The 13,874-nt window shown below is 56.7% G+C and overlaps 1 protein-coding gene across 1 annotated transcript in view; it reads right to left on the bottom strand.

Moving 5' to 3' along the window:
- Window positions 1-12,930, bottom strand: part of SEL1L3 (SEL1L family member 3) — a 78,419-nt gene extending 65,489 nt beyond the window's left edge. The window contains exons 1-5 of the mRNA XM_076056578.1: window positions 12,874-12,930; window positions 7,314-7,410; window positions 3,818-3,946; window positions 3,022-3,200; window positions 129-315 (exon numbers count right to left, since the gene is read on the bottom strand). Coding sequence (XP_075912693.1) covers window positions 129-315; window positions 3,022-3,200; window positions 3,818-3,946; window positions 7,314-7,373 — 555 coding nt within the window. The 5' untranslated portion in view covers window positions 7,374-7,410; window positions 12,874-12,930. The remainder of the gene's footprint in view (window positions 1-128; window positions 316-3,021; window positions 3,201-3,817; window positions 3,947-7,313; window positions 7,411-12,873) is intronic.
- Between the last annotated feature and the right edge of the window lie 944 nt (window positions 12,931-13,874).

Here is a 13,874-nt window from a genome sequence, read left to right as displayed (position 1 = left end):
ACGTATACGTCCGTGCACACGCGCGTACCTGCGTGTGTGTGTGTGTGCGCACATACAGACGCGCGTGCGTATTCGTTTGCGTACACGTGTGTACCTGTGTACGTACACACGTGTGCATGCGCGCGTACCGTCTGGTAGCCCCCACGCCCCGCCCCCTCCCCACGCCCCGCCCCCTCCCCACGCCCCGCCCCCTCCCCCAGCCACGCCCTCACGATGGCACCCTCCACGGGCACGGAACGACGCAGGGAGCGGTCGCGGCGGTAAACCAGCGGGTCGGGGACACGCACACTGGCCCAGCGCACTCCACGCAGAGGCCTGGTACACACACACACAGACACATAGACACACACACACATAGACACACACACATAGACACACACACATAGACACACACACAGAGACACACACACAGAGAGACACACACACACACAGACACACACACACACAGAGAGACACACACACACTCACAGACACACATAGACACACACACACACAGACACACACACATAGACACACACACACATAGACACACACACACATAGACACACACACTGGCCCAGCGCACTCCACGCAAAGGCCTGGTGCACACACACAGAGACACAGACACACAGAGACACACACACATAGACACACACACACACATAGACACAACAACAACAACAACCGCCATTCGCCACTAAGTGGCAGTGACGTCACCACGACGCTTGTGCCAGGCTATGTGCACCCTGAGGCCACGTGAAGTGTCGAACGCCCGCTGGCAGGAGGTCACGGGGCAGACCCAGGTGCCACGGGTCGACTGACTGAGATGACTGGCTGATGCACCACCTGTGCCCCCTACTGTGGCAACCTGCTGTGCTTTAGCCACCCGGCGCTCCGCTCGTTGTTGTGAGCATCGCTCCTCCGCCCTCCGTTGTTGTTGGAGGGCGACTGCCTCCAACTGCCCAGTAGCGTCCTTCACGAGCCTCCTCCACAGAGGCCGATCTTGACACCGCTGGTACCAGTCATCGGCAAGTCCACTCAGCTCCACGTCCTCCTGTACCACATCACTCCATCTCTTCTCTAGACCGTGCCGCGCCCGCTTAGCCCCCTCAATCCGGCCGAACAAAAGCTGTTTCGGCATGCGGTGGCTGGGCATGCGGGCTACATGACCCAGCCATCGCAGCCTTGCCCGCCGGAGGAGCTCACCGATGGGACCTTGCCCAGATCTTTCAAGGATTTGTGAGCTCCTCACACAATCCAGTCTGGTTAAACCAAGGATGGATCATAGGCAGGCCAGCCTAAATGTTTCTAACCGGCGAAGATGTTCCATTAGGGGGGTCCACGTTTCGCAAGCGTAGAGAAGGGAGGGAATGACCGTGGCCGAGAAGACCTGAAGCTTAGTGCGGAGCGACAGACCAGGTAGCTTCCACACAGCATTACGCAACCGATGAAAAGATATTGCCGCTCGACTGATTCGGAGTGAGACCTCTGCTGTTAAACTGGAACCAGTCATAAGCACACTGCCCAGGTATGGGAAACTCTCCACTCTCTCCACAACTGCCCCATCACCGATTGGGAGTTGTGGGGGTGGAGTGTCCGATGGTACAAAATACCCAGGCAGGTGCTTAGTTTTGGTGGGGCTGATGGTAAGGCCCCATCTCTTAGTGGCACGCTCCAGTCTCAGCAGCAGCGTCTCCAATTCCTCCTCTGACTGAGCAGCTATTACCAAATCATCAGCATACATAACGTGGTTGAGCACACAGACACACACACATAGACACACACACATAGACACAACAGACTGTAGGGGCAAGTGCTGTTAGTAGCGAGTAGCAGCAGCAGCGCCTATGAAGGTAGACACAGACAAAGGTCCCCCGTGTAGCCTCTAGCAGGCTGTAAGGGCAAGTGCTGTTAGTAGCGAGTAGCAGCAGCAGTGCCTATGAAGGTAGACACAGACAAAGGTCCCCCGTGTAGCCTCTAGCAGGCTGTGGGGGGCAAGTGCTGTTAGTAGCGAGTAGCAGCAGCAGTGCCTATGAAGCTAGACACAGACAAAGGTCCCCCGTGTAGCCTCTAGCAGGCTGTAGGGGCAAGTGCTGTTAGTAGCGAGTAGTAGCAGCAGTGCCTATGAAGGTAGACACAAAGCTCCCCCGTGTAGCCTCTAGCAGGCTGTAGGGGCAAGTGCTGTTGGTAGCAGCAGCAGCGTCTATTAAAGTAGCCACAGACAAAGGTGCCCCGGGTAGCCTCTAGCAGGCTGTAGGGGCAAGTGCTGTTAGTAGCGAGTAGCAGCAGCAGCGTCTATCTATGAAGGCTACCAGCACTGTGGCACACACAGAGGGGGTGGGTGGCCACCAGCACCACGCCCGGCCGCCTTTGTCTCTCCCCCAGTAGCGAGGCGCAGGTGGTGCTGGCTCAAGACGATTGTTAGGAGCTGGTTAGGAGCTGGTTAGGAGCTAGTTAGGAGCTGGTTAGGAGCTAGTTAGGAGCTAGTTAGGAGCTGGTTAGGAGCTGGTTAGGAGCTGGTTAGGAGCTGGTTAGGAGCTAGGTAGGAGATAGTTAGGAGCTGGTTAGGAGCTGGTTTGGAGCTGGTTAGGAGCTGGTTAGGAGCTGGTTAGGAGCTAGTCAGGAGCTGGTTAGGAGCTGGTTAGGAGCTGTTTAGGAGCTAATTAGGAGCTAGGTAGGAGATAGTTAGGAGCTGGTTAGGAGCTGGTTAGGAGCTAGTCAGGAGCTGGTTAGGAGCTGGTTAGGAGCTAGTTAGGAGCTGGTTAGGAGCTAGTTAGGAGCTGGTTAGGAGCTGGTTAGGAGCTAGTTAGGAGCTGGTTAGGAGCTGGTTAGGAGCTGGTTAGGTGCTAGTTAAGAACTGGTTAGGAGCTGGTTAGGAGCTAGTTAGGAGCTGGTTAGGAGCTGGTTAGGAGCTAGTTAGGAACTAGTTAGGAGCTGGTTAGTCACTAGTTATTCTAGTTAGTTGGTAGATGGGAGCTAGTTATGCTAATGAGTCGGTAGTTCGTCGCTGGTCAGGCAGCTTGTTTTGGTTGCCGTGGTTACCCAGGGCAGCGCCAGCTCTTCCGGTAGACGGCGACGCCCACTTGCATGTGAGTGGTCACCAGCACCTCCAGGCCCAGCACCTGATTGGCCGAGCAGTAGAAGACCACGCCCACCAGCTTAGACCCCGCCCACAGCTGCTGGGGAACTTCGACCAATCGCACGGAGTCTCGTGCGACGGGCTGCGACCAATCAGAGAGAGGGATAGACGGACGCACACACTCAGAGGGGCCAACGCAGTGGCTAGGAGACTCCCTCGCCTGGTACGCAGGAGGTCGTGGGTTCAATCCCGACCCTGACGATGCCTGCTGCTGCTGTATATGTGGAGTCTGCGTCTCTCTCTCATCATCATCACGTTGGCTATGAGATGTTAACTACCTCGCCTGGTGTGCAGGAGGTCGTGGGTTCGATCCAGACCCTGACGACGTCTGCTGCTGCTGCTGTATATTTGGAGTCTGCGTCTCTCTCTCTCTCATCATCATCATGGTGGCTAGGAGATGTTGACTACCTCGCCTGGTTTACAGGAGGTCGTGGGTTCAATCCAGACCCTGACGATGCCTGCTGCTGCTGTATATTTGGAGTCTGCGTCTCTCTCTCATCATCATCATCACGGTGGCTAGGAGATGTTGACTACCTCGCCTAGTACACAGGAGGTCGTGGGTTCGATCCCGACCCTGACGACGCCTGCAGGATGGAGGGGAGGGGAAGGAATGGAGGGAGGAGGTGGATAGGAGGGAGGGAGGGAGGGGGAGTGGCGAGGGAGAGAGGGACAGAGGGTGGGAGGGAGTTGAACTTTGACCTTCTCGCTCTGAGTGACGATTCCGGAGCTGGTGTCCGATTGGCCGGCGTGGTGGATGCGCGTGGTTACATGCTCTTGGCGCTCCGACAGAGACGTGTGGGGATAGTCGAGCGGAGACCACGGCCACTCCTGGAGACGCGCGGGGAGACAGGGAGACACGGGGAGTTACACGGGGAGACACGCGGAGAGACACGGGGAGACACGCGGGCAGACAGGGAGACAGGGAGACACGGGGAGTTACACGGGGAGACACGGGGAGACACGGGGAGACACGTGGGCAGACAGGGGAACACGGGGAGTTACACGGGGAGACAAGGAGAGACGTGGGGAGACAGGAAGACACGGGGAGTTACACGTGGAGACGCGGGGAGACACGGGGAGACACGCGAGGAGACACGGGGAGACAGGGAGACACGGGGAGTTACACGGGAAGACACGCGGGGAGACACGCGGGCAGACAGGGAGACAGGGAGACACAGGGAGTTACACGGGGAGACACGCGGGGAGACAGGGAGACACGGGGAGATACACGTGGAGACACGCGGGGAGACACGGGGAGACACGCGGGGAGACACGCGGGCAGGCAGGGCGACACTGGGAGATACACGTGGAGACGCAGGGAGACACGCGGGGAGACACGCGGGGAGACAGGGAGACACGGGGAGTTACACGGGGAGACACGTGGGGAGACGTGGGGAGACACGGGGAGTTACACGCGGGCAGGCAGGGAGACACGGGGAGTTATGTAGGGAGACATGCGGGGAGACACGCGGGAAGACACGCGAGTAGGCAGGGAGACACGTGGAGACATGCGGGGAGACACGCGGGGAGACACGCGGAGACACGTGGTATCTTAGTGTCTGCTGCTGATGAGACACTGAATGTGGAAACCGGTCCCTGGCTCTGCTGCTGCTGCTGATGGTGACGAGACACTCAATACCACATCAGGCGAGCGCTGTAAGATTCGATCAGGCAGGGTGGTAGATAGGGTAAGAACACCTAAGCCCCAACAGTTCGTTCAAACGCCAAATGCGGGATCTTTGTCTTTGTAGTGTCTGTGTACATAGCTGCGTGTGTGTGTGTGCGCACGTGGGAGGTTCGTGAAGGACGCTGCTGGGCAGTGCCAGGCTAGGTGCACCACGAGGATAATGGAGAGTCAGAGGAAGTCGCCCTCCAGCAACAACAACGGAGGGCGGAGGAGCGACGCTCACATGGAGCGGATGCGGTACGGGAGGACGTGGAGCTGAGTGGACTTGCCAACGACCGATATCAGCGGTGTCAAGATCGGCCTCTGTGGAGGAGGAGGAGGCTCGTGAAGGACGCTGCTGCTGCTGCTGCTACTCGGCAGTGCCAGGCTAGGTGCACCTTGAGGCTACTGAGCAGTTGGAGGCACTCGCCCTCCGGCAACAACAACAGAGGGTGACAGAGGAGCGACGCTCACAACAACGAGCGGAGCGCCGGGCGGATAAAGTGCAGCGAGTTGGCACAGTGGGGGGTACAGCTGGTGGTGCATCTACCAGTCATCTCAGTCAGCCAACCCATGGCACCTGCTGGGTCTGTCCCGTGACCTCCTCCTGCACCTAGCCTGGCACAGAAGGGGGGTATAGCTGGTGGTGCATCTAAAGCTCTACTCAGTCAGTCGACCCATGGCACCTGCTGGGTCTGTCCCGTGACCTCCTCCTGCACCTAGCCTGGCACAGTAGGGGGGTACAGCTGGTGGTGCATCTACCAGTCATCTCAGTCAGTCGACCCGTGGCACCTGCTGGGTCTGTCCCGTGACCTCCTCCTGCACCTAGCCTGGCACAGTAGGGGGGTTACAGCTGGTGGTGCATCTACCGGTCATCTCAGTCAGCCAACCCATGGCACCTGCTGGGTCTGTCCCGTGACCTCCTCCGGCACCTAGCCTGGCACAGAAGGGGGGTACAGCTGGTGGTGCATCTAAAGCTCTACTCAGTCAGTCGACCCATGGCACCTGCTGGGGTCTGTCCCGTGACCTCCTCCTGCACCTAGCCTGGCACAGTAGGGGGGGTATAGCTGGTGGTGCATCTACCGGTCATCTCAGTCAGTCGACCCGTGGCACCTGCTGGGTCTGTCCCGTGACCTCCTGTCAGCAGCGAGCCTCCGACCCTTCACATGATAGCCTCCAAGTGCACCTAGCCTGGCACAGGTGCCGTTGTGACGTCACCGCCACTTGGTGGCGAGTTGCGGGTATTGGTATTGGTGTACGTGCGCGTGTGCACGTGCATGTGTGGTGTACGTGTGTGTGCGTGTGCGTACATGCGTGTGTGCATGTGTACGTTTGCGTACGTGTGTGCGTGTGTATGTATGTGTGTAGGTGTGTGTATTGTCGACCCGTGGCACCTGGCCTCAAGGTGCACATGGCCTGGCACAAGCGTCGTGGTGACGTCACCGCCACTTAGTGGGGAATGGCGGTTGTTGTTGTTGTTGTGGTGTGTACGTGTGTGTGTCTGTGTGTGTGGTGCATGTACGTGTGTGCGTGAGTGTACGTGTGTGCGTGAGTGTATGTACACGTGTGGTGACGTCACCGCCACTTAGTGGCGAATGGCGGTTGTTGTTGTTGTGGTGTGTACGTGTGTGCGTGAGTGTGTGTACGTGTGTGTGAGGAACATCTTCGCCGGTTAGAAACATTTAGGCTGGCCTGCCTACGATCCATCCTGGGTTTAACCAGACTGGATTGTGTGAGGAGCTCACAAATCCTTGAAAGATCTGGGCAGGGTCCCATCGGTGAGCTCCTCCGGCAGGCAAGGCTGCGATGGCTGGGTCATGTAGCCCGCATGCCCAGCCACCGCATGCCGAAACAGCTTTTGTTTGGCCGGATTGAGGGGGCTAAGCGGGCGCGGCACGGGCTAGAGAAGAGATGGAGTGATGTGGTACAGGAGGACGTGGAGCTGAGTGGACTTGCCGATGACTGGTACCAGTGGTGTCAAGATCGGCCTCTGTGGAGGAGGCTCGTGAAGGATGCTACTGGGCAGTTGGAGGCAGTCGCCCTCCAACAACAACGGAGGGCGGAGGAGCGACGCTCACAACAGCGAGCGGAGCGCCGGGTGGCTAAAGCACAGCAGGTTGGCACAGTAGGGGGCACAGGTGGTGCATCAGCCAGTCATCTCAGTCAGTCGACCCGTGGCACCTGGGTCTGCCCCGTGACCTACTGCCAGCGGGCGTTCGACACTTCACGTGGCCTCAGGGTGCACATAGCCTGGCACAAGCGTCGTGGTGACGTCACCGCCACTTAGTGGCGAATGGCGGTTGTTGTTGTTGTTGTGAGGTGTGCGTGTGTGTGTGTACGTGTGTGTGGGGTGTGCGTGAGTGTGTGTACGTGTGTGTGTGGTGTGCGTGTGTACGTGTGTGTGAGGTGTGCGTGAATGTGTGTACGTGTGTGTGGGGTGTGCGTGAGGGTGTGTACGTGTGTGTGAGGTGTACGTGTGTGTGGGGTGTGCGTGAGTGTGTGTACGTGTGTGTATGGTGTACACGTCACCAGTGAGCAAGACACAGGGAACAAGGCCAGGACCAGGAGCAACATCTCGTGGTTGGCCATCGTCAATCCCCTCCTGCGCCCCACAACGCCGGAGTTCCTGCAGGCAACAACAACACCACCACCAACAACGTTGTGGTTATTGCAAACATGATCCCCCTTGTATAATAAAGGTGTCAGTTTTTGTTCCAGTTAAAAGGGTAACACCTATTCCTATATCTTGTTACTGGCAAAGGAGGTCTCATAATGTAAATGCTCACCCCGAGCCCTCAATAACTCTGATAGTGCGCTGTTTTTGAGTTGTATGCCTTTTGGCGTCTTCTGGTCCAACACCAGTGTGAGACTAGGCTCTAAGAAAAGCCGTCTCGGGTGTGGACCAATCAAATTCAAGGACAGTGCCAATATCATTATCAGAGTTGTCTATTTTTGTTTGCATTTTGACTGCTTGTGTTGTGGTTATTGCAAACATGATGCCTTGAATAAAGGTGTCAGTTTTTGTGCCAGTTAAAAGGGTAAAACCTATTCCCATATCTTGTTTCTGGCAAAGGAGGTCTCATAATGTAAACACCACCAACATCAGGCAACACCACCACCACCACCAACAACGTTAACCAATCAGGCAACAACACCACCAACAACATCGTTAACCAATCAGGCAACACCACCACCGCCAACATCGTTAACCAATCAGGCAACAACACTACCACCAACATCGTTAACCAATCAGGCAACACCACCACCAACATCGTTAACCAATCAGGCAACACCACCACCAACAACGTTAACCAATCAGGCAACACCACCACCACCAACATCGTTAACCAATCAGGCAACACCACCACCAACATCGTTAACCAATCAGGCAACAACACCACCAACAACATCGTTAGCCAATCAGCCAACAACACTACCACCAACAACGTTAACCAATCAGGCAACACCACCACCGCCGCCAACATCGTTAACCAATCAGGCAGCAACTGGACATGAGTGCCAAAGAGCTTCGCAGCTCATCGGATTCTTCCTCGAGTCTTAAATAAAGATTCTGATTCACATCACGCAGGTGCCGTTGCCTTACGTCACACCGCTGACGTTTCTCTTGACACCTCTACACCAAAGGGAAAGGTCCCCCGTGTAGCCTCTAGCAGGCTGCAGGGGCAAGTGCTGTTAGTAGCGAGTAGCAGCAGCAGCAGCGCCGATGAAGTAGGGCTGAACGATCAATCGATTTCAAATCGATTGATCGCGATTTGAAACAATGCGATTAGCGAATCGCCAAAGGCTGCGATTTTTTTGCGATTTTTAAAGTCCTATTACTGTCTTATTAGGATTGTTGTTTTTTTTTAATTGTAACTTTATTTAACTTAATTGTTCCGTGTTTGATTGTTCTATTTCAATGTCAACATTTTAATAAATACATCGTTGGAAGAAATTCATATCTTTTATGTTCTCCATTCTTGCAGTAGAATACGCAAAGCAGTTCGAATGTTGATGGCATCACGTGGTAATGCTCTATCACATGTTATAAATCTATCACACAGTGGACATTGAACTGAAGCTTGACTTGAAAGAAATTAATCGCAAATCAAATCGCAATCGCGTGTCAGACAAATCGCAATTTGATCTTTCCCCCAAAATCGTTCAGCCCCTACAATGAAGGTAGACACAGACAAAGGTCCCCCGTGTAGCCTCTAGCAGGCTGTAGGGGCAAGTGCTGTTGGTATCGAGTAGCAGCAGCAGCGTCTATGAAGGTAGCCACAGACAAAGGTCCCCCGTGTAGCCTCTGGCAGGCTGTAGGGGCAAGTGCTGTTAGTAGCGAGTAGCAGTGTCTATGAAGGTAGACACAGACAAAGGTCCCCCATGTAGCCTCTAGCAGGCTGCAGGGCCAAGTGCTGTTAGCGAGTAGCACCTGTTAAGGCCCGGCCGCCTTTGTCTCCCCAGTGGCGATGTTCACTACTACACTACACCGCTACTACACCAGCTACTCGTTTGAGGCTGAGTCGACCTAGGGGAGGCTCCAGGATCGGTTCGGATCATCGCCGGCACTGGCGGTGTTGGTGGTGGCTTTGAGCGGGAATCGAACTCAGAGTTGGCCAGGTTTGTTGCGCAGCGTAGCGCTAATCACTGCGCCACCGCTCCCCCACATACACACACACACCAATACCTGCCATTCGCAACCAAGTGACGACACCACGGCGCTTGTGCCAGGCTATGTGCACCTTGAGGCCACGTGAAGTGTCGAACGCCCGCTGGCAGGAGGTCACGGGGCAGACCCAGGTGCCATGGGTCGACTGACTGAGATGACCCCTACTGTGCCAACCTGCTGTGCGTTAGCCACCCGGCGCTCCGCTCGTTGTTGTGAGCGTCGCTCCTCCGCCCTCCGTTGTTGTTGGAGGGCGACTGCCTCCAACTGCCCAGCAGCGTCCTTCACGAGCCTCCTCCACAGAGGCCGATCTTGACACCGCTGGTACCAGTCATCGGCAAGTCCACTCAGCTCCACGTCCTCCTGTACCACATCACTCCATCTCTTCTCCAGCCCGTGCCGTGCCCGTTTAGCCCCCTCGATCCGGCCGAACAAAAGCTGTTTCGGCATGCGGTGATTGGGCATGCGGGCTACATGACCCAGCCAACGCAGCCTTGCCTGCCGGAGGTGCTCATCGATGGGACTTTGTCCAGATCGTTCAAGGATTTTTGAGCTCCTCACACAATTCAGCCTGGTTAAACCCAGGAAGGATCGTAGGCAGGCCAGCCTAAATGTTTCTAACCGGCGAAGATGTTTCATTAGAGGGGTCCACATTTCGCAAGCGTAGAGAAGGGAGGGAATGACCGTGGCCGAGAAGACCTGAAGCTTAGTACGGAGCGACAGACCAGGTAGCTTCCACACAGCATTACACAGCCGATGAAAAGATATTGCCGCTCGACTGATTCAGAGTGAGATCACTGCTGTTAAACTGGAGCCGGCCATGAGCACACTGCCCAGGTATGGGAAACTCTCCACTCTCTCCACAACTGCCCTATCACCAATTGGAAGTTGTGGGGATGGAGTGTTTGATGTTACAAAATACCCAGGCAGGTGCTTAGTTTTGGTGGGGCTGATGGTAAGGCCCCACCTCTTCGTGGCAAGCTCCATTTTCAGCAGCAGCGTCTCCAACTCCTCCTCTTGAGTGAGCAGCAATCACCAAATCATCGCCAAACATGACGTGGTTGAGCAATAGGGAGCCATCCCTTGACCGCACCCGGGCATCGATCAGCCTGCCATTGTATTTGTACCAGATGGAAATTCCTCCGGTACAGTCATAGAAAGCTTCTAGAACTACGTGGTAAAAAAACAATGTAAATTGTTTTGCTTTATGTGGGAGCCAGAGCGCATCCCTGTCACACCCCAAGGTGTACAGGGAATGGCTCTGACTCCCGGCCACGTAGTTTTACCCGGGCCCGCTCATCATCATGAAGGTCCTTAATGATCGTGAGCAGAGGGTCAGGTACTCCGAAAGCACGAAGAACAACCCAGAGCCCAGGCCTACTGATGGCATCATAGGCCTTGACCAGGTCAATAAAGCAGAGATGCAGGTCTCGCTGGAATTTCCTACACCTCTGCTGTAGCAGACGGACAGAAAATATGGCATCCGTGCAGGACCGCCCTTTCCTGAAACCGCATTGGGGCTCCGCAAGCCTCTCCTCAGCGTGCCTGGCAAGGCGATGTTGAATAATCCTTGCCAGGATCTTTCCCGGAACACTGAGGAGTGAGATGCACCTGTAGTTGTTACAGTCTGTGGGGTCCCCTTTCGTAAAAAGGGGGACCACCAGGGCATCCGTTCCAATCCTGCGGAACCCGTCCAGTGGTCCAGACTGTTGTTATGATGTCACGTAGGGCAGTCTGTGCACAAACGCCACCCTCCCTCAGCACATATAAACTTCACACTAAAGACCAAAGGTTCCCCGTGTAGTCTTGACCGACTGCAGGGGCAAGTGCTGTTCGTGAACAACAGCACCTATCAATGCTACCGGCACTTTTGCACACACAGTGGATGGCCTGCACCACGCCCGGCCGCCTTTGTCTCTCCCCCAGTGGCGATGTTTAACTGCACCGCCGCTGCAACAGCTACTCATTTGAGGCTGAATCGACCTAGGGGGATAATCGTCACCGGTGTTGGCCGTGAGCGGGAGTTGAACCCGGTTCGCCCGGTTAGTAGCGCTAACCGCATGAACACGGAACACACAGCCACATACACACCAACACCCATACACACACAACAACACACCAACACACACACATCCACACACCAACACCCACACACACCCACACACCAACACCCATACACCAACACACACACACAAAAACACCAACACACACCAACACACACCAACACACACACCAACACCCACACACACACACCCACACACACCCACACACATCCACACACACCCACACACACCCACACACACCCACACACACCCACACATAAACAGACCCACACATAAACTGACCCACAAATAAACTGACCCACACATAAACTGACCCACACACCAACACACACACCAACACACACACACACCAAAATACACACACCCACACACACATAAACAGACACACACATAAACAGACCCACACATAAACAGACCCACACATAAACTGACCCACACCAACACACACACACACATCAAAATACACACCCACACACACATAAACAGACACACACCCACAGACACACACAAACACGCATACACACACCACCACCATCACCACCATCATCACCACCATCACCCATCACCACCACCATCATCACCACCACCATCACCCATCACCACCACCACCCATCACCCATCACCATCACCCATTACCATCACCGATCACCACCACCATCACCCATCACCATCACCACCACCCATCACCACGATCACCATCATCATCATCACCAATCGCCAATCACCACCACCACCATCACCACCACCATCACCACCATCACCACCACCACCATCATCACCACCACCACCATCATCACCACCACCACCATCATCACCACCACCACCATCATCACCACCACCACCATCATCACCACCACCACCATCACCACCACCATCACCACCACCACCATCACCACCACCACCATCACCACCACCACCATCACCACCACCACCATCACCACCACCATCACCACCACCATCACCACCACCATCACCACCACCATCACCACCACCACCACCATCACCACCACCACCATCACCACCATCACCACCACCACCACCACCATCACCACCACCACCATCACCACCATCACCACCACCACCATCACCACCATCACCACCACCACCACCACCCACCATCACCACCATCACCACCCCCACCACCATCACCACCACCACCACCATCACCACCACCACCACCACCCCCACCATCACCACCACCACCACCACCCCCACCACCATCACCACCACCACCATCACCACCACCACCATCACCACCACCACCACCATCACCACCACCACCATCACCACCATCACCACCACCACCACCATCACCACCACCACCATCACCACCATCACCACCATCACCACCATCTCTCACCTGCCCAGCAGCTCGCTCGCTCTACCTGCTCGCTTGCCGACCTCACCTGTGGTGACGTCGACAGCCACTAGCCCCGCCCCTCCCACCACCAGCCCCGCCCCTCCCCACCCCTCAACGCAACCACCAACCCCTCCCCCCTACACCCGGATGCGGCGTGTCCGGGTGGGTGGGGGCCACACGGCGGTGACGTCACGGCAACCCCTACAGCCCCCACCCCCTTCACCCCTCCCCCTTCCATCCCCCCACCTCCGCCCCCCACTCTCTCCACCCCTCCCCCTTCCACCCCCACTCTCTCCACCCCTCCCCTTTCCACCCCCCCACTCTCTCCACCCCTCCCCCTTCCACCCCCCCACCTCCACCCCCCACTCTCTCCACACCCCTCCCCCTTCCACCCCCCCCCACCTCCACCCCCCCACTCTCTCCACCCCTCCCCCTTCCACCCCCCCACCACCACCCCCCACTCTCTCTACCCCTCCCCCTTCCACCCCCCCCACCTCCACCCCCCCCCACTCTCTCCCCCCCCACCACCACCACCCCCCCACTCTCTCCACCCCTCCCCCTTCCACCCCCCCCCCACTCTCTCCACCCCCCCACCACCACCCCCCCCCACTCTCTCCACCCCTCCCCCTTCCACCCCCCCCACCTCCACCCCCCCCCCACTCTCTCCCCCCCCACCACCACCACCCCCCCACTCTCTCCACCCCTCCCCCTTCCACCCCCCCCCCCACTCTCTCCACCCCCCCACCACCACCCCCCCCCCACTCTCTCCACCCCTCCCCCTTCCACCCCCCCACTCTCTCCACCCCTTCCACCCCCCCACTCTCTCCACCCCTCCCCCTTCCACCCCCCCACCACCACCCCCCCACCCACTCTCTCCACCCCACTGATATTCAGAGGCCTGAAATCGAACGCATGGCTCCGTGTGACATCTGCAAAGTACGACCCTGAGTTGTTGCATGCGGTGTGTTGATGCCCAAAGGTGCATTGACACGTGATTGTAT

Source organism: Petromyzon marinus, chromosome 76, assembly GCF_048934315.1.
Source record: "Petromyzon marinus isolate PM22_M1 ecotype Great Lakes invasive population chromosome 76, UKy_Petmar_22M1.pri1.0, whole genome shotgun sequence".
Classification (NCBI taxonomy): domain Eukaryota; kingdom Metazoa; phylum Chordata; class Hyperoartia; order Petromyzontiformes; family Petromyzontidae; genus Petromyzon; species Petromyzon marinus.
The sequence above is the reverse complement of the archived record's forward strand: the minus strand, read 5'-3'. Positions and strand labels throughout refer to the sequence as shown.